The 24349-nt window shown below is 41.3% G+C and overlaps 2 protein-coding genes across 3 annotated transcripts; one reads left to right on the top strand and one right to left on the bottom strand.

Annotated features, from left to right (window-relative positions):
• Positions 1–3438: 3438 nt before the first annotated feature.
• Positions 3439–5745, top strand: LOC102078650 (transcription factor Adf-1-like). Of its 2 annotated transcripts, none has more exons than XM_005452253.3 (4): positions 3439–3622; positions 3764–3939; positions 4152–4239; positions 5389–5745. In XM_005452253.3, the coding sequence occupies exons 1-4, from the start codon at positions 3493–3495 to the stop codon at positions 5640–5642; spliced, it is 648 nt and encodes a 215-aa protein (XP_005452310.1). In that variant the 5' UTR covers positions 3439–3492; the 3' UTR covers positions 5643–5745. The 2 variants fall into 2 exon arrangements, with proteins under 2 accessions (XP_005452310.1, XP_013127591.1); XM_013272137.3 differs by having other exon boundaries at positions 3764–3931; positions 5389–5741.
• Positions 5746–6182: 437 nt separating this feature from the next.
• LOC102078566 (uncharacterized) lies at positions 6183–8445 on the bottom strand. Its single transcript, XM_005452252.3, has 2 exons — positions 7954–8445; positions 6183–7372 (listed from the first exon to the last, which is right to left on the bottom strand). The coding sequence occupies exon 2, from the start codon at positions 7246–7248 to the stop codon at positions 6475–6477; it is 774 nt and encodes a 257-aa protein (XP_005452309.1). The 5' UTR covers positions 7249–7372; positions 7954–8445; the 3' UTR covers positions 6183–6474.
• Between the last annotated feature and the right edge of the window lie 15904 nt (positions 8446–24349).

The raw sequence follows: 24349 nt of genomic DNA, 5'->3' as shown, positions 1-24349 counted from the left end.
GTCCCCTCTCCCCACTGCCTTTCAGCATCAGGCAGCAGCAAACAGGTCGTCAGAGGAGGCCAAGATGATGATTAAGTTTTCTACAATAACATTTTCTACAATACTGACAAAGCACTTTAAGCACAAGATTGCAGCTTGTAAGATCGACAGCGCACAGTGTGCTTTGAGGTAGGAGCCAAAAAGGGTGTAGTTTGTGTGTGTGAGCACCCGTGTGTACACCTGTGAGCATGGACGCGCTTGTTTTTAAAAGGTTCCTTCATGTAATGATCTGTTAGAGGGTGTGGGGAGCCACAACCCCGTCCTCCAGGGCATGAAGCAGGTATGGAGGAGATCAAAATTCCAGACATCCAGAGGCCCCCAGAACACAAGAGACCAAGGAAGACCAACAGAGGGGCAGCCGCGCCACTATCCCAGAAAGAGCTGAGGAGAGTCCCAGATGAGGGGTCACTCAGCAGCCGCGGAGCAGAAGCCAGGGGGGGTTGCAGCCCGTGAGCTCCGCCGGCAGCCAGCTGCGCCAGAGTGACCGAGCTCCAGGCCGAGAGGCCGAGGGCACCCCACCCCGGAAGTGGCCCGAGCGAGCCCCAGGCTCCAGGCCCCGATAAGCAGCCACCAAGGAGTGAGCCGGTGTGTACCTGGACGCCCATCCCCGGACACAAAGAACCACCAGCGCACCGATGTCTGAGGGCGTCTGCCACTGGCAGGGGAAGTGGTGGGGGAGATAGGCCTCCATACCTTGGAGGGCCTGAGATGTCCCCAGAGGTGGCGTCTGATACCCAACCTGACATATAGACACAGACATACAGGCACACACAGATACAAACATCCATTCCCACCCTCATGCTCTCATATGCAATTACTCAACACTCAACCAACGTGGAGACAGACATAGAGAGACACTGTACACACAATCACACTCCCCAAGCGTACTCTAAGAACCGGGTCTAGGTACCCTTGCCCCTGGAGGGGGAAACTGCACCCAGACCCAGGTGGTGTTACCCTTTTCCCTGCAGTGGGGAGAACCAGACCGCCCCAACTCCGCAGCAGCAGGGAGGCCCCACATTCCAGACCCCAGTCGGACAGCCAACTCCTCCTCCTAGCCCCCCCGCTCCAGCAAGCCGCAGAGAACGGGGGTGTGAGAAGAATCCAAACCTCCCTCCGCCCGCTCATATGTAGTGTTGATGCATGGGTGTTCTAAGGTGCATTTAAAACCCAGGAGGGCATGGAGCTACCTGCCAGAGAGCAGCAGGTAAGCCCTCCTGCTAGCCCTCAATGTCTACGTGTATTTAAAATTGAGAGGTGGGCAACGACCCCAGGGGTGAGGTGTACGCCCTGATGGTCTTTTGGAGTCCGTGTAGCGTGCCCACCCCCAAGATCCTATATGTATGTGTTATGAGAGTGTGGAGAGTGTGAGTAATGTGAATGTCTAAGTTGTGAGATAAAATTGAGGCACAGGCAGGCAGAAGGGGACAGAGGGGGGGATGCCTCCCCTGCACCCTGGTGACACACCTTTACCCCAAGGCCCTGCATGTGTGGGTGATTGTGGTGGAGCGGGAAGAGGGAGGCAGCTGGAGATGGGGAGGGAAGGAAGGGAGGGGCAAGTGACCCCTCCCTGGGGCCAGCTCCCCCGCTGACCCCAGTAGGCACCCCCATACTCTGCAACCCACCAGGGAAAGGGGGCCCAGGCCCATCCGGACTGGGGCCCTGTGCAGCAGTGCTGCCCGGCCCCACAGAGCCCGGGACAGCCCACCTGACCCCACCACAGAGAAAACTGCACCCACCCCGTCATCCACTCATCTTCCAGACTACACAAGATAATAGACGCCCAAGCCTGAGATCTTCCTCCACCTCTCCTGTATCTCCCCCTCCTGCAGAGTGAGTTCCTGAAGAGAGGACAGCTCCTGCAAGATGTGACAACCTCCCCCACCAGTTGAAGAGCCCCCCAGGTGGCTCGATGCACTGGCGGCACCCTGTGCCAGGGCTGGGCCCCCATACACCCACCCGCCCACAACCCCGGCAACACACCAACCAGGACCCAAGCCCCGAGGCCCGGCCAGGGCCCCAGCCCAGAGACAGAGCGCCACCAGAACCTCACGCCCGTCCCGGACCCACCCAGGGGCAGCCAGGCTACCAGGTCAGTAACCCACGTCCGTCAGCACAGACCCTCCCCTAGCCCCGCTGCACGCAGCCACGAGGAAACCGTCACCTAAGAGCCAACAGAGCCCCAAACTATGAGCTGTTTCTGTCCTGGAGCAGTCTCCAGTTTAGCATCACGCTCTCATCCTTTTGTGTAATAACAATAAAATTAATGTCCATATCCACGCTGGAGACTGCTCCACTATTTTCCTCCTCTGACAGACAAACTTAAATCAGCTGATCGTAAAGAGTGTGCAAGAACTGATAAGTGGGATCTATGGGCAGGCAGACTAACAATTCCAAGGAATTGGACTACTGGGAACTGGGTCTCTACAAGAACCGGTTCTTGATTACCATCCCTACTCCCCACCATTAGCTTAAACAAGTTTCTGGTGATTTCTATTAGGGTAACACCCTTTGGGACCAGAAACTCAGACCCTTAGATGGATCAATCCAGACCACCCTGGGGTAGCCTGGATCTAACAGGTAGATTACTGTTACCTAAAATACTGAAAATAAAAATGTGATAAATTCTCTTATTACAAAAAAAAGAATAGCCATAGCAGGAATTCTGTGGGTTACCTTCAACACAGATCCAGAAAGGGAAATAAGAACAATCAATAGTATTTATATTTTCACTGTGCACACACTTCTACACAATCACACAGTGTGTGTGCTGTACTGAAACCCGACACAGCTGGGTGCTCTCTAAACAAAAAATCAGGTTACACTCATCTCAGGTTTGCTGTGCAGCTTGTGTGGCTGCTCTGAGTGAGTCCTCAGGATCCAGTACTACTGCATTTAAAAGGAGAAGCCTTATACACAGATATGTGGCAGCTGTGAAACCTGAACTTCTCCTTTTCTTTCTAATAATGAGACTCATTATCACCTGAAAAAAAAGCTTTGTTATCTTAGGAACAGTCTTATACAGTTTAAAAGATGAATAGCCTAAGGGTTTGAAAAATGAAAAGAGATTTCACTATGCACTAAAACTCCATCTAATGTCCAACTGTGTCTACAAAAGGCTTCTGATCCAGCAGTCTAACGGTGTGTTCACACCGAACGCGATAGAGGCGGCCAGAGCGTCAGGTTTACATGTAAAGTCAATGGAAAAGCGTGATGACAAGCGTGATGACACAGCAGTGCGTCTGGCGCGTTTGACTCGCGGAAAAAACCATGTGCGTCAGTTTTTGTGTTGCATTTTGTGCACACACGCATATGGCGTCAACCGCTCGAGTTGGAAAAATCTGAACTCCAGCGTCAAATTGCGCCGCGACAACCAATCAGGAGCCTGGTGACGTGGCTGTAACCTAGGTCAAAGGGGCAGATCCAGCCAAAGCCCTTCATTCTTCATTCAGTATGGAGGAGAAGCTCATCAGTGCCGTGGCTAATCATCCAGAGCTATATGATGCTAGCTGCTACTTTTACCGAGACAGGAATAAAAAGGACCTAGCTTGGAGGCACATAAGTGAGGAGATCGGGCAACCTGGTAAGTTCATTCATTCTTCTTTTTAATTTTCAGACTGACCCGATGAAGCCGCGCAAAAGCTAGCAAGCCCGCCTACTGTCCCGCTATTTTCCCACTGATGTACAAATACTTTTCTGCTAACAAGATAATGTGTTTATTCAGAGGACATCTGCAGGAGAAAGTGGAAGAGCCTCAGGGACACGTATAATAAGGAGAAGAGGACAGAGAAGGAGAAGAGGAGTGGGTCTGCAGCAGGATCGGGGAGGAGATGGAAGTTCTTCGCGGTCATGGGGTTTCTGGACCCCTTCCTCACCCCGCGGGAGACTAGCGGTAATATGGTGCGGACCATGGAGAACTCCCCCCCCCCGGCATAACAGCGCGGCATAATAATACTTTTACGTTTTAAAATCGACAAAAGTTTGCACTTTGAGAATCAACTTGTGAGAACTGCGACTACTGTTCATGTGCTGCAATAAATGAGAGACCACTGTATATAATTTCTCTATGACTATTGTCTTCAACCTGTTAACATTTATTATTGTCTTGATAGAGTCAACTGATTATGCAGCAGAACCATCCCGTTGCTTCTCCTGGCTCTCCAGCCCCTGGTCCCTCCACTCCTGCTGCTGCACCCACAGGTATGTACATCAAGCACTGATAGCTTTTTACTCGCTTGGATTCCCTTGTGATCACCTTTACTAAATATCTACAACCAATCTGTTTATATCCTTGAGAAGAGATATTTTACTGTTATTTTATCATTACATCAGAATCATATAATAAGCATTGCATTAAAGCATTTATTGAAGCTATTGACATTACATTAACGTTTGTATTACAGTGATTGTTATAACCTCATGTTAATCTTCTATTTACAGGTGTTGGTATAATCATATAATCTTTCATTACAGGTGTAACCATGATCATCCTTATACATATTGCCGCTTGGTGCTTATTATGGAGTTGTGCTCACGTCAGTAAGGGTTAAAAGCTACAGTCAGCGGGATGTCTGGCTGATCTATTGAGGGAAGTGACGTAGAGCGTAGAAGGCCGCACATGCTTACAAAACACATATATCATGTTATTCATCATTATCCTTTATTCATTTATACTCTTCTTATTAAGCTTTGAGTAGTGGCATTTGATTAGAACATTTATTACATGTATGATTTCGGTTAGGTTATTGCACACATGCAGAGTTGGCCTCTGTCCTTATAGACAGAGTGAATGCTGAGGTCGAGGCACACACGCACACACACAAGCAGTAGTTAAACTCATGTAGAGGGGAGAGTTCAAACATTTAAATAATAGTTTAAATAAATAATAGTTTGCCTTGTAGGCCTTGTAGCTGTTTGATTATGCTTGCAGGAGAGACTGTTTGTTCCAGGGGATAAGCAGAGTTAGAAGATTACTGGGAAGGATCTGGCCTCGGGAAGAAGATGATGTTCTTTTAATGTGTTAAAAGTTGTCAACATTGATCGTATTGTACCTACTTTACGCATGAGGAGGCGTTCTAATACCCTGATGTTCATAAAAACTATTGTTGTGTGGTTTTCGGAGAGAGATATGGTGCTGTCTGCGTACAGTGTCCCATCTCCCACACGTGTGCATTAAAATCATCGTTTGACTTGACCCGGCCGGACCAGTGTTGTTATTTTGGTTTTCCTCCTGTATCCATCCCCAATATTTTGAACCCGTGACAATCCTGTTTTTTTTTTAATTTTGAAAATGAAAATCTAGTAGCAGCCTTTTCATTACTTTGTGTTGTTTTGTGCTGTGTTTTACAGGCCCACAGAGGACAGCTCGAAGGCGGTCGAGGGACGGGTCCCAGGACGGTCCATCGGCAGTGGAGCTGGCCATCCTGGAGTCCCTAAAGAGGCCACGCCAGTCTCCAACAGAACATTTCCTCGGCCTTGTTCCTGCTCTGGAGAGCATGCCGCCTCAGACACGAGAATTCGTGAAATTTCAAATGTGTAAATTAGCTTTTGAAAACAGCACAGCTGTGTTAAATTTGGAAACATTGGACCCTAATGATCAGTAGTTTTCTGATGAGGCAGCAGGCTCTCCAGGGCAGAAACAATGTTCTTATTTTTCTCCTCCTTCTCCCTGAGGCTTTTCCATTCCAAGCTGGGTCCTTTTTATTCCTGTCTCTCTGTAAATAGTTAAATTTTATATATTTATGTTTAATGTTTTTGTTAGTGAATTTATATTTTATATTTTTTCCAATAAACATTTGTAATGACTAATGTCTCTGTTCTACAACACAGCAAATGTTGACACACGACTTGACACAAGTAGAATTTATTTCATATTATACTAATGACAAAATATACCAATACAGTGTGATGCAAAAGTTTGGGCAACCTTGTTAAAAGTCATTATTTTCCTGTACAAATCATTGGTTGTCACAATAAAAATTGTCAGTTAAATACATCATATAGGAGACACACACAGTGATATTTGAGAAGTGAAATGAAGTTCACTGGATTTACAGAAAGTGTGCAATAACTGTTTAAACAAAATCAAGCAGGTGCATATATTGGCAACACAAAAAAAGAGTAATGAAATAAATATTTAGTGTATATTAATGTGTGTGTCTCCTATATGATATATGCAAGTGACACTTTTCACTGTAACAGCGATTCATACAGGAAAATAATGACTATTATTAATAAGGTTGCCCAAACTTTTGCATCACACTGTATATAGGAACATAGTGAAGACAAGTTACTTAGGAGAGTAAAAAGAGGTTAGTTTATTTTGGAGTAGAGCTCCATTTATTAAGAAAAATTTAAAAAGACAGGAACACTCTTTAGAGGTTTGTGGGTGGCTAAAAGAGCCGTTGTGGGGAAGTCACTCGGACTTCAAACAGGCTACTCCTTTGGTTGCCAAGACACAGCTCCCTCCGCCGAGAAGTGGGCCATGAATTTCTCCCTCACCAGGACAGCCTCTCTGGAGGAGTTGTTTGCTGCTACACGACCCAGGCCTTGCAACGGCTCCACCACAGCAGGTGCCACACCCCTCACAGCAGGTGCCCCTCTCTCGTCCCAACAGCGCAGAAAATTGTGGAGAACGCACGTTGCCTTCACACACTTCTCCGCAATTTCAGGACGGAGCTCCATGGAGCGCCGATACAATCTCCACTGTGAGGAGAGGACACCGAAGGCACCCTCCACTATCATCCTGGCCCTGGAAAGGCGATAGTTAAAGATCCTCTTCTCTAAAGGGAGGAGGCGTCCAGGGAAAGGCCTCATGAGCTCACGCCGCAGCGGGAACGCTTCATCAGCCACAAAGACATGGGGCTGGGCTCCACGGTGTTCTTCACCAGGTAGAGGCTGGTCAGGAGGCAGATAGAGAGTCCCAGCCCGAAGAGCCTGACCAAAGGTGGAGTTGGCCAGAATACCACCGTCGCTGGTCCTCCCGTACCCCCTAACATCAATAACGCAGAAGCGATACCTTGCATCTACAACCGCAAGGAGAACAATGGAAAAAGTTCCCTTGTAGTTGTGGAACATGGATCCTGAGTTGGGGGGTGCCTTCGTCTGGACGTGCTTCCCATCCAGAGCTCCACAGCAGAGAGGGAAGTGCCAGCGCTCCTGGAATCCCTCTGCAATGGACCACCAGTCTGCAGTTGAAGGCACAGCCATGAAATTATCCACTAGACAGTCCCAGATGGCCGTCGCTACCTGGGGGATGATCTGGCTCACTGTGGACACACCAACTCGAAAACTGAATGCGATGGTCCTGAAGGAGTCCCCGGTAGCAAGGAACCTGGACAAAATTGTTTAAAATTAGTATTATGTGTACTGCAGTTACAAATACATTATTCCAATTCCAAAACACTTTTGTGATGTCAGATTTAAATTACAAAACATAAATCTTACATAAAACATTTTGTAATTATAAGGATAATTACATGATGTATATTAGATATAATCTAAAACAGTCTGCGGAGATTATATACAAATATTCAACTATCCCAGAATTAAATCTGGTCTAAATAAAAAAAAGGAGTGCGTATCACTACAAAGGTTAACTCACAGTGGTCCTCATACCACAGTTTTATATCAGCAAACACTGAGAGCATACACTGATAGACACCACAGCCATGCTATCATTGTAAACACTGATAACAGCATAAATCGAATTAAATCGGGACTTGATGAGACCTTTCGAGTATCACTAGAAATATTATACACAGTCGTCTCCATACCACAGTTTGCTTTCAGTAAACACCGACGGCATTCACTGTTAGCATAGCACATCCATGTTAGCAGTGTATAAACGGATGGTTTAGCATATATTAGCACAGGTATCAATAAAGGACTACTGTATTAAACACTTTTACTAACCTCAGGCAGATGGACAGGCGCTCTGCAGGTGGGATTCAGCGCCTGTAGTTGGTGTCTAGGCGGGCGATTCTGGGACCGATGCGGGAAAGCAGGTCCTCAAACTGGCCGAGTGAAAGACGGTGGTATCGCTGGAATCGGCCGTCATCCAGGCGCGGCTCCTGGAGCAAATGGTGAAACTCACCAAACTGCTCACGCCTCTGGAGGACCTGATGGACCCAGGTACGGCGAAGACGTCTTTTACGCCGCTGCTCTGCTCTCCACAGTAAATAGAGAAGGTTGACTCTCTCTTCAAGCTCTAGCTCGACAGCTGCCATCTTGCAAAGATACCGTCTGGCACAACTTCCTCCCACATTCCTCCCACATTTCCAGTTCACGCGCATCAAAATTGCATATGGATTTTTCTTGGACACGCGTTGAGGTGCGAATGTGCACGCGTCAAATTAGGGGTGTTTGGGGCATTTTCGCTCGCGTCTATCGTGTTTGGTGTGAACGCACCGTGAAGATCCTGACACGGCGCGTGTTGTGAAAAACCAATACAAAGTTCTGTATTTTTTGAAAGCAAGTTTATAATGCATATACACACTAAAACTTTGTCCTCAAAAAACACACATTTTTGGCAGTGGGCCAGTTTGAGCTCTTGTTGGCAGAGTTGGGACCACATCTGAGGAGGCATAGAAATAATTTTCAGAGAGCTGACTGACTCAGAACTAGGGCTGGGCCATATACCGTTCACGGTAATACCGGTAGTTTTCCATTTTCAGTTTTATTTGTCATATGCAAGTTAGCACAGGGTCAACATCGCAATGAAATGTATTTGACGAGCAGAAGACAGTCACTCAGCAGAATGGTACAGTAGAAGAAAATAGAAATAGTAAAGAGCAAAATATTAATAAGATGTAGTAAAAGAAAAAAAAGAGATTTTCAGTTAACTGACTAAATATATATATGTATATATAAATATATGTACTAGGGCTGCACGATATTAGGAAAACCTGTGATGTGTGATAACTGTGATCAATATTGCGATAATGATATGACTTGCGATAAAATAAATAGCAAAAAAAAAAACAAAACGAATACATAATTTCCGTTTTACTGCAACAGTTTTATTTAAAGAAAGCTGCTGTATTAGCAGTGTAACAACAAAGTGCACTTTAACATTGAAACATTGCCCCCATAAAAAAAATTTCTGAGGCTTGAATTCTGAAAGACATCCTTCCCGGTCTCTATAATCAGTTTTAAATAAACATAACTTAAATTATACTGGAAATTATCTCAATGCAGTTGTTCATCATTTTGCCACTCACCAAGTAATTATGATGTTAGGCAAAACTGGAGAGGAAACTTTACTGTAGTGCTTGTGCAGTTTTCAGCTTGGCTCAGTTCAAACATGACGGTCTTGCGGCATGTTTCATACATTTGTGGAATGGCGACATGGGAAAAGTAGTTTCGTGAGGGGATGCGGTATCTCCGGTCCACTTTATGTATCTGACTGGTGAAGCCCTCTCTGCTAACTGTATTTATAGGCATCATGTCTTTAGCCAAAAAATGTGTAATGGCCTCTGTTATTTCTTTGTACCGCTTTGACGTTTTCTCATAAGGAGTTCCACTTGAAAAACTCGGAAACTGCTCTCAGCCATTACAACTCTGACTCGTTGCTGCAGCGTTGTTCGCTCGCCTCTAATCCATTTGATTGGTTAATGCCGTGAAGGGCTCTATTCTACTGGTCAAATGTGTAAAGGGGTTTCTTTGATTGGTAAATTCTTTAAAGCACGTGTGTAAACATTTTAAGGTACCCAATTATCGCAGTTTACGCAGTCTTTTGCGATGGGCCCATCGCACAGGCTGATATCGCGATGACAATAAATTTTCGATTCATTGTGCAGGCCTAATATGTACACACTAGTGATTAAATAAAGAAAATGTTAAATAGGAATGTGACGGGGGGGGCAGATGGGATATTGCACAGTGGCAGGAATGAGCAGCAGTACAAACTGAACAGTACAAAAGTTTTTTACAACGGTACAATGTTAGGCAACGATAAGAAAATGAAATATCGCGATAGAATACGGGTAAAACGCGCATGCGCAGTGCCTTTGTTTTCATACGCACATGGCCGAAAAAGCACGGTGGCAGCGGGGAATGAGAAGGGGGAAAGCGGATTGTTGAGGGAAACGGATGAACCAGAATTGGTTTGTAAAAATGGTGCAACTTCAGTGATGTGGAACTGGTTTGGTGTTTGTCCGTCAGATACACAACTAAGCACATTTTTTTGTAGAACATGCAAGCGGGCCGTCGTTATTGCCGTATTTGTCGGACTAAGGTGCTCGTAAATCTGGGAGTAATCTGGGTCCTAAACTCCGTCCCCTCCAGGTCCCAAAGTCAAACGAACACTGCGGCACACTGAGAGTTAAACTCTGTCTAAATTCTTTCATCTTTAATAAAACGATCAGCATTGCTGCTTTACCAGGTGTAACTATGAAGTTTAACATCCAGGCAACCATGAAAACAGAATTTATTACATTTAACGGAGTTAGAAGTTAGCAGGAAGTTAGCAGAAGTTAGCTCGCTAGTTTTGCTAGTTACCTAAACATGATATAGCATGTTCTGACTGAGAGATTTCTGAAAAAATTCAAACGTACAGCTCTGCTATCACTTCCAACATAAATGAAGACAGAAAACTAAACAGCAGTGACGTTTGTAGGGTTACTGAAGTTGGGCTAGGTGGTATATAATGATGTGCTACGTGATCGCTAGCGACACAGCTATGTTAGCATAACATAAACAGTGAAGCTGGAGGATGAACGCTAACACTTTTCCACTCGATAAAAGTTAACGTGAAGGTTCCTGATGGTTAGAGACAAATGCAATCGCATGGCAGGATGCTGTAAACGGACCAAACTTCAGTCAGGAGAACAACTGAGATAATCCATCCACAATACGAGGTTAGTCATTAATATACTGCAACAACATGGGAATAGAGCAGCTGTGATAGAATACAGCATTAATGAATCAGTGGTACAGAAGTGGAGGAAGCAAGAAGAATGAGTTGAATAAAGTTTGATTTATCTGACTGCTTTGTTTCTAGTGATGGGATTTCCGGCTCTTTTTAGAGAACCGGCTCTTTTCGGCTCGGCTCACTAAAAAGATAACACAATTAATTTATATTTAATTGTGTTATGGTTTGCAGTGTTTTGTGTTGTTTCACTTTAAATTTGTTTAAAAGGAAAAAGCTGAAAATTTAAATAGTTAAAAGTTGAAATGTAAATAGTTGGTTTTCGTATTATATGATTTATTTACTACATTTTATGTGGAGTGAATGAATAAAAGCATATTTACGGTGGCCCTTAGAGACAAAGCATGTACAAACTCCAAAACATGTGAAAACTCAGAAGCACGTACAAACTCAGAAGCACGTTGGTTTTTGTATTATATGATTTATTTATTACATTTTATGTGGAGTGAATAAATAAAAGTATATTTACAGTGGCCACTAGAGACAAAGCACGTACAAATTCCGAAGCACGTACAAACTCCAGAGCATGTGAAACCTCCAAAACATGTACAAACTCAAAAACACAATAGAAGTGCTCCAGGATGCTAGGGGCAGTGTTGAGCTTTTGTTACCTAGTGGCAACACAAGCCAGGAAGTACCAACGACCGGATTTGGTGTGTGGTAGTAACAGGTAAATGAACATTTTTTAAAATTATTTGAATATATATGAGTGCTTGTGTATAAATACACAAATAATACACATATGCTTTTAATTGTGTAATTTAAGTGATCTAGGTAGCTCTGTTTTGGAAGTTCAGTTAATGTTAGCAATGTGTTTTGGAGTTTGTACTTGTTTTGTCTCTAGGGGCCATCGTATATATTTATATGTAAACATATATAAACAAAACTATTTTTTTACATTAGTAATTCCTTTTGTGCATAATTTTATATTGTTGTTGATAATAAATTAATTGAAGCAACAAAACAACCTGAAGAGCCGGTTGGGAGCCGAAAGAGCTGGCTCTTTTTAGTGAGCCGAGCTGAAAGAGCCGGTTCTCTAAAAAGAGCCGGAATTACCATCACTACTAGAAATGGTCAGCGATAATTGTCAGCTTCTCTTTGTTTTTATTACCATTATTCATATTAAAGATCAGTTTTTAAAACCTCAAGATGTAACTACAGCCCAGCCAAAGCAGCAGTAAATTAATGATGTATTGTGGATGGATTATCTCAGTTGTTCTCCTGACTGAAGGTTGGTCTGTTTACAGCATCCTGCCATGCGATTGCATCTGTCCCTAACCATCGGGAACCCTCACATTAGCTTTCATCGAGTGGAAAAAAGTTAGCGTTCATCCTCCAGCTTCACTGTGCTAATGTGTTTATATTATGCTAACATAGCTGTGTAGCTAGCCACCACATAGCACATCATTATATACCACCTAGCCAAACTTCAGTAACCCTACAAATATCACTAGTTTTCTGTCTTCATTTATGTTGAAAGTGATAGCAGAGCTGTACGTTTTAACTTCTTCAGAAATCCCTCAGTCAAAACATGGTATAATATGTTTAGGTGGAAACTAGCGAGCTAACTTCCTGCTAACTTCTAACTCTGCTAAATTTCATAAATTCTGTTATCATGGATGCCTGGATGTTAAACTTAATTGTTACACCTGGTAAAGCAGCCACACTGATCATTTTATTAAAGATGAAAGAATTTAGAGAGCTTTTAACTCTCAGTGATGCCGGAGTGTTTGTTTGACTCTGGGACCTGAAACAGAGTTTGGACCCAAAAATGGCTAGTGATATCAGACGTAAAGACCAGATACGCCGCAAACAACCAACCACATGACCTCACCTTCTGTACTGTTAGAAGATGGCACTACACTTGTTTTTAAAATTTTAACTTTGAGCACTTATTTCTTAAATCCAGCTTGACGGACAGAGTTACATCTATGTCAGTCTTTGAGGGCAGGGCTCAATGGAGTAAATTAGCCTTTATATGTATACTGTTTTATGTTCCCTTTAAAGGTTTTGCTGTCAATTTCAATGATAGCATTAAGATAATAATGCTGATGTTTGCAAATCTAACAAAGCATTTAAACAACATGAAAGTGAAGTCCTTAAACTTGAATGATGTTATTAATTTTAGATACCTAGCAACTGGTTACGATTTCATCCAGTTACCAAGTGGGTATCTCCACTGTGACATACATTGTGCCAGATGTCACCAAGACCGTTTGGGACAGCCTGGTGGATGAATTTCTGCCTGTGCCAAAGGAGATTGTCCGTGGGTTCGATAGAGGTGGAACTTCCTCAGCTGTCTGGGGGCATTCGATGGAAAGCATGCAGTGATACAGGCACTCAGGTTACCTGTATTTGAATTACAAGGGGACATACTTGATGGTGGTTTTGCTCTTGTGGACTCAAATGAATTTTTTAGTTTGGTGGATCCTTTGGGCGAAACAGTAATGACGAATAATATAACCAATGCTCGTTTCCCTGGTGTTGAATATCTGGGGCTTATGCGACCAGTCTTTGTGGGAGATAGGGCTTTTTCCCTCAGGTAAGTGTAGGAATTTGTTCTCTGACTTTAACTACTTTACTTTTACTTTTAACCGGAATATTTGTTATTTTCTTAATGTTTTGGTGAATCACATAAAAAAAAATAAGAAAGTGCAAAAATGTAATTGTTTTAATATTTTGCAGAATTATGCGATAAACCTTTTCAGCATTTATATTGTATTGTTGCAGAGTTTTAGTCTGTATCTATAGATTTCCACATCCTTTTCATATTACGTCCTTACAAGGAGGAATGTGTTGAGGCCTTAAAATAGAAAAGGCCTTACCAGTGTTTAACCTGCAGCTTGCCTCAGAGAGAGCAACAAGTATAGGTTTAGTTTTAGTTTTGTTTTCATCCTTGTTTATGGACAAGCGTAAGGGAAAGGACACCACCAGATCTTTACAATGTTTGTTCACCTTTATGTACACAAGAGTTGAAATTTTCCAAATCGTGCACTTAAATATGCTCATTGCCTACCTTTTTTGCTGGTTACTCTTATGTTGTAATGGCCTTAGTTAAACATGGTGAATGGTATTGATGTGGGGGCGGCTGCTGTGCGATTCATTAGCTGGAATGTGAAGGGTTTGAATGGGCCTGTCAAAAGAGCTAGGATATTTAATCATCTTAAGTATCTAAAATGTGACCTTGCATTTCTCCAGGAAACCCACCTGTTGGTAAAAGATCATATCAGACTTAAGAAAGGATGGGTAGGAAAAACATTCCATTCGAGCCTCAACTCAAAAACATGTGGAACAGCCATACTAATCCATAAAAGAATTCAATTTAATGCATCCACTGTTATTTCAGACCCGCAGGGGCGATTTGTGATGGTTTCAGGACTCCTGTACCATAAACCTATGGTTCTGATAAATATTTATGCCCCGAACTGGGATGATGATAAGTTTATTAGCAAAATAATATCATTAATTCCAGATATGAACTCAAAACAGCTGATTTTTGGTGGAGATTTGAACTGTGTGATGAACGTAGCACTTGACCGTTCCAGCTGTAAACCTACAAATCTCTCTAAAAAAGCCAAGTTATTATCCGTTTTTATGGCCCAAATAGGATGTGTTGACCCCTGGCGGTTTTTATTTCCACAAAGTAAATCATTTTCTTTTTTCTCTAATGTACATCGTTCATATAGTAGAATAGACTATTTCTTCATTGACCAGAATCTTCTCTCCTTAGTCAAGAAAACTGAATATTTAACCATTGTAGAGTCAGATCATGCCCCTGTACTTTTAGATCTTGCGTTTCCTTTTTACCAATCAGAACACCCACCCTGGAAATTAGACAGGACTCTCCTGGCAGATGAGGGTTTCTGTGAAACGATATCAAAAAAAATAATGACTTTTTAATTTTCAACCAGAAAGATAATGTTTCACCTTCCCTCTTGTGGGAAACATTAAAGGCCGTAATCAGGGGAGAAATCATCTCATATTCGTCTAGAAAAAACAAAATGAATCGAATTAGGCAAGAGGAACTAATTAAAACCATCGCTATGTTAGATGCTCAGTACTCTGCTTCTCCTTCTCCTGAGCTTTATAAAAGGAAGCTAGATCTCCAAACACAATACAATTTGCTGTCAACTGAAAAAACTGAACGTCTTCTGTTAAAATCACGAGGTTATGTATATGAGCACGGCGACAAAGCCGGACATTTATTAGCACACCAACTTAAATGCCGCTCAGCCGCACAACAAATCACACAAATACAAAAAGATGATGGTGAGCTAACAATTGACCCTGAAGAAATTAAAGAAACTTTCACTACATTTTATTCAAATCTATATACATCTGAGACTACAAGTGTCTGCTCTGATATGGAGCATTTCTTTAATAATCTTCAGGTTCCTCTTGTAACAGCGGCCCATAGGACTGAAACTGAACTTCCACTCAGTCATGTAGAAATAGGTACTGCAATAAAGGCGATGCAGAATGGCAAGGCACCGGGCCCTGATGGGTATCCCATTGAGTTTTATAAAAAAATTTCTGACAAGCTAATAACAATTTTACTTGACGTCTTTAATGATTCTTTGTCTCGTGGGTCACTTCCACAGACAATGACTGAAGCATCTATTGTCCTCTTGCTGAAATCAGGTAAAGACAGCACAGAACCTGGTTCATACCGTCCCATTTCACTCCTAAACTGTGATGTAAAAATCTTGGCAAAGGCTCTTGCCCTAGGCCTAGAAACCACAATCCACGACGTAATATCTGCTGACCAAACTGGCTTTATCCCAGGCCGTCACTCATTTACGAATGTCCGTCGGCTCCTAAATGTCATCCACTCTCCTGCATCCAGAGTGGTGCCTGAGGTGGTTATCGCGCTGGATGCAGAGAAAGCATTTGATAGGGTGGAATGGGGTTATTTATCCGCTTGTTTAAAAAAATTTGGCTACGGCCCCAACTTCACTTCATGGATAAGACTTTTATATACATCACCCAAAGCCTCTATAATCATAAATGGTAAATGTTCACGTTATTTTAAGTTGACAAGGGGTACCCGTCAGGGCTGTCCAATCAGTCCATTGTTATTTGCCCTGTCCATAGAGCCCCTCTCTTTTACACTCAAAACCTCACAATCAATTGCAGGTATCCATAGGATGGATAAAGAGCATAGAGTGTCCCTTTATGCAGATGATCTGTTAATATATGTATCTGATCCTGTTTCATGTGTCCCCCATATTATCCACACCCTAAGCAGCTTTGGCTCCTTTTCTGGGTACAAACTGAACTTCAGTAAAAGCGAATGCTATCCTGTTAATGATTTGGCTCTTCAAATACAGAACAGTGCTACACCTTTCAAAACAGCTAAAAACGGCTTTAAATATCTAGGCATAAATATAACAAGAGATTTGCATAATCTCTATGAAAAAAATTTCTGTCCATTACTTGAAAAGGTCAAATCAGACTTAAAGAAATGGAAGCCACTTCATCTATCGTTGGCAGGGAAGGTAAATTGTATAAAAATGAATATACTCCCCAAGTTTCTTTATCTTTTTCAGTGTATCCCACTTTACCTTCCAAAATCATTTTTTAAATCTGTTGATAAAGCTCTGATCTCATTTATATGGGATGGGAAAAAACCTAGAATACGCCTGGATCTGTTACAGAGGCCTAAAAACCTAGGCGGCTTAGCACTTCCAAATTTCTGCCATTACTATTGGGCCTCAAATGTTCAAAAAAATCATATATTGGCTCAATACCCCTGATGAAGACTGGTGCCAAATTGAAGCAGCGTCTTGCATCTCCACTTCTCTTAGAGCCTTGGTCACCTCCAGCCTTCCAATTTCCTCACGGCAGCACACCACCAGTCCTATAGTTATTAACACCCTCAAAATATGGGCTCAATTTCGAAAGAACTTTGGGTTTGAAAATCTTCTCCATTTAACCCCTATACACAATAATCACCTTTTCCTTCCCGCCAGATTAGACTCTGAATTTGCTCTTTGGCAGAGACGAGGCCTCCATAACTTCTCTGACATGTACATAGACGGTGTCTTGGCAAGTTTTGAGGATTTGTCACACAAATTTGACCTCCCTCGGTCCAGCTTATTTAGATACTTTCAAGTTCGCCACTTCCTTCAGCATCATAACCCCGACTTTCCAAATATAACTCCATTTACTGCTGTAGATGATCTGTTGAAACTGACATTTAAGCCTAAAGGCCTTATCTCAAGAATTAATAATTGTATAGCCTCCTTTAAGAATATAACAATGGCAAAGATCAGAGCAGACTGGGAGAATGAGCTGGGGGTGGACTTAGAGGAGGAGACCTGGGAGAGCGCTCTTTTAAGAGTAAACAACGGCACTTTTTGTGCTAAATTAAACATCATACAGTTCAAGATTTTACACCGCATTCATTACTCCAAGGCAAGACTGGCCAGAATATTTCCAAACATAGATGCAAGCTGTGAGAGATGTAGAAATCCCTCTGCAGATTTAACACATATGTTTTGGTCATGTCGTACTTTAAAAGCCTACTGGTCAACAATTTTCAATAGTGTGTCCGAAGCATTGAATGTTGAACTTCAACCCAATGCAGCTATGGGTATATTTGGTGTCACAGATAGAGGACATAGAACATTAAGGAAGAGTCATAAAAACATAATTGCTTTCACTACACTGCTTGCACACAGAAGGATATTGTTGCATTGGAAGTCAAAAAAGCCACCCAAAGCCGCTTTGTGGTTTAGTGACCTGACACAATTTATACAGTTGGAAAAGATAAAGTACACTCTCAAGGGGTCGAAGGAGAGATTCTTTGCTGTTTGGGATACATTCCTAAAACATTTAGAGAAAATTAAAACCATACCCACCTGAAAGAGGCTTGACAGCTGCCGAAAATCCTTTTTTGTGTGTGTGATTGGGATTATTTTTGTGCAAAATATCGCCCTTTAAGTGCACATCTTCAAATATGGTGAATTTCCTTGTACCTCATTTAAATTCACTTTATTCATTTTATTTATTTATTTATTTATTTATTTATTTTCCCTTTGGATCGGTGTCCAATATGTTTTTGGGGTGGGATAAATATATAAAAAGGAGCACTGTGGCCTTGCTATATGTATGTCTTTGTACTACATTGTTGATGCTCAATAAAAAAAGAAAAGAAAAAAGAAAAGGCCTTACCCAGCTAAGGAGGATATTAACACCTCTCTCTGTGCCCGGAGAGTTGGGGAGAATGCCTTTGGGATCCCTGCTGCACAGTTTCAGGTAAAAAATGATCAGGTATTACAAATGAGTAGGGGAGACAACAATTAGTGTAGTGTAAATGTAAATGCGTTCATCACCTTATGTCTGATGAAAATACGTACATATACACACGTATTTCTGTTATTCTGGGGGATTATTTGCGATATGCTAATAGGCTAATGACTTTTTGTTGACAAGATCAAGAACGTACTTGATTTACAGTAATTTTTATACACACCCCATTGTCAGAGGGTCAAAAGTACAGAAGAGGATTAGGGCCACTGGAAAGAAAAAAAAAAGAATTCTGACTTTTTTCTCAGAATTCTGAGATTAAAGTCAGAATTCTGACTTTAATCTCAGAATTTTGAGGTGGGCACCTGCAGGCATCCAGCTTCAGTGACAGGGATGTGTCCAGGTGTGCAGGTGGAGACCTAATTCACTAAACATGGTGGATATAAGTGATTTTTTGCGAGGCCGAGGGGTCCCCGAAGATGCTATTTTATTAATGGAAGAGCAGAAGGTGAGTAAAAAAAAGAGAGATACTTTGGTGTCTCTTATTTTTACAGGAAAACAGTTACGGTACAGTTACGGTTAGCTGTTAGCATGCTTGTTAGCTTATAATGTTATATAGGAATGAACATGTTTCACGATGTTACAGTATACTAGGTGAATTGTTGATTGCAGGATCATCCCAGATGGGTTCGTTGCATTTTATTTTATGTTCTACTATTTCATAGTTTTTCAAGGCAGTTAAGCGGAGCTGTGTTACAGATGCTAGCCGCCTGCCATGCATGCTTACATGCATGGCATAATTGGTGTTTCTGATCAGAGATAGAGAAATGGGTCATTTAACCACTTGTGATAATAATGAAAATGTCTTAGTTTTGTTGTTTTCAGGAGTAAAGCAGACTTGGACCAACTCTCCAGATCCAGCAGTCGGAAGAAAGTTAGAGGTTAACATCAATGGATAAGTTAAGGCAAGTTTCTGGTTGAATTGTTCACAGCATGATGTGTCCAGGAACCTGGAAAGCAAGCCCTAACACCTGGCTGAAGACCAGGAGGGCGGTAATTTAAGGTGGGAAATCAAAAATGTGGGTTAGTAATTCGGGGAAAAGAAAACTGACTGCTTAACTGGAGAATTGGTAAGTGTCTGGGAGACTGTGAAGCCATATATGCAAAATAACACACACACATACACATACAAACAGAGAATGCATTAACCTTACCAAGACAAGCTCCTGAAGCTTAATGCATAGAGACATTGATTAAAAACCTGGCTAAGAACACAAGCATATGCAATGAAGATCAGCTTGCTACTTGTATGAGTGAGAGAATGGTGTGAATGTTTAATAAAATAGACTTAAAGCTTGAAGTTGAAGTTGACTCAGAGGAGCTATGGGAATTAACAGAAGAAAAGGGACTAAAGCAGTTTTAAAAAAAGTGACTTAGGAGTGCTCTCGTACTGAGTGATTAAAGCAAGTGATTATTATAGAAAGAAAATGAAAATCATTCAATAATGTGATAAGGTGTAAACATGTAATTTTCTTGTCAAGTTGGCTGTTGAGCTGTGAGTCTATGAGCAGAGACACTTCCTGTGTGTGTGTGTGTCGGAGGCTTTCAGTTCAAGAGAGAGCGTTGGTGTGGAGGATCATTTGGCAAAATATAATGGTAAAATATCAGGATATTTGATTACGGTGGTCAGGTCTGCTCAGAGGAGCAGATTTGGACAGGAAATTTATAATTTAAGGATGATACGTTGTTGAAATCGGTTTATATCATATGCTGAATGAAAACATGGCAAAGTGAGGAAGGGAGACGTTGTGCAAACGGTCTTTGATCTTTTGACGAGGTTTTTGGTGTGTTGAAAGGGTGAACTTTGAGATTGTTTCTGATTTTGGAGGCTGTTGTTTTATTTCCAGAGAGGGTGTTTGATTAAGACATGGATATGTCTGAGAGGGGCCCCAAAAATTTTTGTAGTAGTAAGTGCACTCGGGAAAACCTGTCAGGTGATTTTGTTTTGTACTTTGATGAGCTAATAATCAGCTCTCTTTTTTCATTTTTGTTCTAAGCAGGCCTGGAAGAGAGTGAACGGACGGCGCTGACAAAATTACCAAGTACGAAAATCAGGTGGGCTTTACAGAATTATAATTGATTACAATCAGAGACTGATTGGCGGCAAGTCTCTGTCTAAAAATGGATTGATCGAGTCAATCCAGTCAAAAGTATAGTGAACTATTTTCCTAAAAAGGAAAACGAAATAAAACAAATGATTGAGCTCATTTTGCTGATGTGGAGCATCTGATGACGTGCGCAGAAGGCTGCAGTATCAGCAAAAAATATCATGTGTGCATGCATGTGAGTGAATGTGAGTGATTGGACCAAGGGGGGAAATAAATAAAAGGTTGACAAACAGGAGGAGTGGGAGACTTAAATCTGGGGATGCTGATTTTGGGATGCTGATGTTTGCTTTGAGAAAATTTCTTTTTACTGGGGTTAGATTAGGGGATTACATTATATTGTTGGGAGAATGCTAAATGCTAAAAGGGACACATTGGTTGATGAAATTCAAGTTACCATTAACTGAGGTAACACATGATCAATAACTGTTCTGTTTAAGTTTATTTTTTGTCATGACACAGACTGGATCATAGAGGGAGAGTATGAAATGTAAAGTACAGGTTTTGTTTCCAGGAAATTCCAAGGATCCAGAGTTCGATGGAGCAGGAGTTTGAGAAGATTCGTCAGGATAATTTAATTGATCTTATTCCTTAAACACAGGTTTTCAGGGCTGGAGCAGAATACCGGAGAGGAAGATGGCTGAAGTGTTCTGAGAAATGATATGATATGACTAACCTTTTTTCCCTTGTTAATTTGTTAAGCTTGGGTGAAGCATGTTGAGTTTTTTTGCCACATGAGATGTGTCAAAAAAGAGAGGGATTTAAGATTTAATTTGTTTAATTTGAAATGGGTTTTAGTATGATTTTTATGACAATTGGGGTTTTTTGATAATTTAGAGATGGTAAAATTCTTTAAATTCTTTAAAGAGAGGAGTAAAATGAACTGAATTAGGTTTAGAAGATGAATTGCTGGTGTTAATAAGAAGTGGTATATAAAACTTAAAGGGAAACTGTGGGAATAATAATAATGGGGAAGACTTTATGAGTAGAAAATGTGTGATTTCTTTTTGATTTTTAGGATAAGCTGTTATAATGTAGGCTTTAGAAACAGATAGTAAATAGATTTATTTCTAGGGTAGAGGAGAGCTTTTTATGAGGAGGTTAAAAGTCTCGCTGACTCAAAGGAATAATATTGGAGATTATATATGTAGAAATGGTTTTTTATACACATTGCATTTTTGTGCCTTTAACGGAGTTGTGGCTCAGAGAGTTGTCTCTTGAGGGTCACAAACTTTTGGTTAACATTATGATTAGCCAATCTACTGTGAGAATGACCTGAGTTATTGAAGGATTGCACACGCTTACAGACATATGGAGTTCTTAACACACATGACAGTATTGACTTGAGGCAAAAGGCCTGAAATTCCTTTAGCTTTTAACTGAATTTGAGTTGACCCAATAACAAATGACAGAATGAGGAACTGAATAGGAGTTTTGCTTGTAACTAAACTGTGTGACATATAAAATATTGAGATAACACCTGCAGCTCTAAATTAGTCTTATTATATAAAATGCAGTTACAGAATAACAAATGCCTGTTGAAGTGACCAAGTTTTTGTTTAAAACAGAAGCAAAGGAAAAAAGCTTATATATTTTGGTTAAGTCTGATAAAGTATAAATTAGAATGAGTCATTACATTAAGAGCAGCAAAAAGGAAATAAAATGACATATTAAAACAGGTTATAACACAGGAAATGTGAGTTCTAAAATACAGGTAGAGTTAAGCTTTTAGCTATGATGAAGTTTATCTAGGAGCAATTAACTATGTGTTTACACGTAATGATTAAAGTGGTTGTTTTTTCTTTGATCCTTTAGTAGAATAAGTAGTTTTCTTGGGATAGGTGACTTTAGATGAGAGGCGCCTGCAGCAGCAGTGACAGTTTTGTGCACAGGATGTGGGTGATCAGATAAGGAACAACAGGAAACATATGGCAGCAGTGCTGTAAGACTGTTAAAATGCTGTAGATTGAGATGAGTGATGTTTAAGATTATATAGGAATAAAAGTCAAAAACCGAATACGAAATTAGGTTCATGTTTTGTGTAATATTAGGTTGAATCAAGTTTGAATAAAGAGAGCACTTGAGGAACAGAGTAAGTTAGAGCATAGTAGGGAGAAGGTTTTTATCCATCACAGTTAAGGTGAATCTAGCCTTAGACTAGGATCTACTCCGTGAATTATTAGTTTCGGTCATGCTTTTATTTGGTTTGGTGACCTCTGGATAACATCCAGAGGTCAAAAGGGGAAGTGTCCAGAGAGGAAGTATTATGTTTTGTTATTTTGATTTATTATTTTGTTATTATTGGTATTACTGTCATTACTGTTGCATCATAAACATATAGCAAGCATATGTATACAAGAGGTATTGATATTGTATTCAAATGTTCAAATATATTGGTATCATATTAGTCTTTATTACAGGTCCAAGAAGAACCACTTTAAACTATAATTTTAAATGTTTTTAATGCTTCTATGATCTCAGTGTTTCTGTGTAGAGGGCAGAGACAGGAAACGAAACGCGTCTGCAGAGCATGTTTTTGCAGAAGTGTAACGGGTGAGATGTGAGAGCATTTAAGGGCGAGACACACATACAGACACAAATAGTGAGAGGTCATGACACGTACACAGTACACAGCACGCACGCGCCCCCGCACGTGCACACATACACACCATAATAGATCTATTTTGGTAGGGCAGAAGTGAAGATGTGTTTTTGCTGCAAATGCAGAATTGTGCCGACATACTTAGAGGAACTGCAACAGATCTCCCACAGGAGATAAGCGACAGCGAAGACGAGCTGAGGGGAAGCACCGACCCGACGGAACATTTTGTGGTTTTGGAGTGACGTATGCTGTATTAAATCTGCCTAGCAACAGAAAAGGGGGCTGTACTATCTTAACCCTATAAAACTGTTGTCTGAATATGGTAAAGACAGTTCAATACTGATTGGGTTGTTGAACTCACACATGTGTTCATTAAAATACTGTCTAATTGCACACTGGACCGGATCTGTGGTTATTTATGGATTCCTCTCTCAACAATGAACCTTAACAGTTCGTTGCATTTTATTTTATGTTCTACTATTTCATAGTTTTTCAAGGCAGTTAAGCGGAGCTGTGTTACAGATGCTAGCCGCCTGCCAATAACACTGATATATTTGATATTGGCAGTAAGTTACACTTAGTACAGCGGAGGAGAGGAACTGTAATGAATGTTTATGTGGATATTTCACTCAGAAAAATGGGTGGCGTTCATACACAGCCACCGACACAGCCCCGGTTGTTGTTCTGACGGTGGCCGACTGACGATCCCCTCACAACATGTTAGCTAACACAAACTAATGTTGTGCATGTAACTGTGTATACGTTAGTGGTACAGCGTCGGAAGAAATGAGCAAACTGTTAACTGTTTATAATGTCAGAATGACGTCATCGTTCTCCTGCACTGTGTAATGTATGTCAGCTCAAGAAGGAAATCATATCTTATACTCTGAGCTGCCCAGTGCACTTAACGCCTGCGTGTGGAAATGGTAGGCTGCACTACAGTTCACTACCGGTAAAAAATAAACTTAATACAGTATTTGGGTTTTTTTTTTTATAGAACAATAAAATAAAAAGTGCTGGCTGAGGAGCGCTGCCGCGTTGAACTTTGACCTCGGAGTGACGTGGTCGTTTGTTTGAACAACCAGTCGTTTGTTTGAACAACCAATAGAAGTGCAGAAAGTCGCAAATCAGGCATATTGGTCGCATAAACACAAAAATAAATAAATAAATAACGAAATAATCCCGATGTTGTGCCAAAGTGTGATTTGCAATGTTACTTTGTGTTCTATGTGTAATACCTTTGCTTAAATGACTAAATGGACTGTGTATTTATGACACTGTGTTATAGTCCTACATACATAAGTAACATTCATATGTACAGATGAAAATGTACAGAGATATGTACACAAGCGTGTACACAAA

This window comes from Oreochromis niloticus, linkage group LG5 (assembly GCF_001858045.2).
Source record: "Oreochromis niloticus isolate F11D_XX linkage group LG5, O_niloticus_UMD_NMBU, whole genome shotgun sequence".
NCBI classification, from domain to species: domain Eukaryota; kingdom Metazoa; phylum Chordata; class Actinopteri; order Cichliformes; family Cichlidae; genus Oreochromis; species Oreochromis niloticus.
This window is presented reverse-complemented; position numbering and strand designations above follow the sequence as displayed.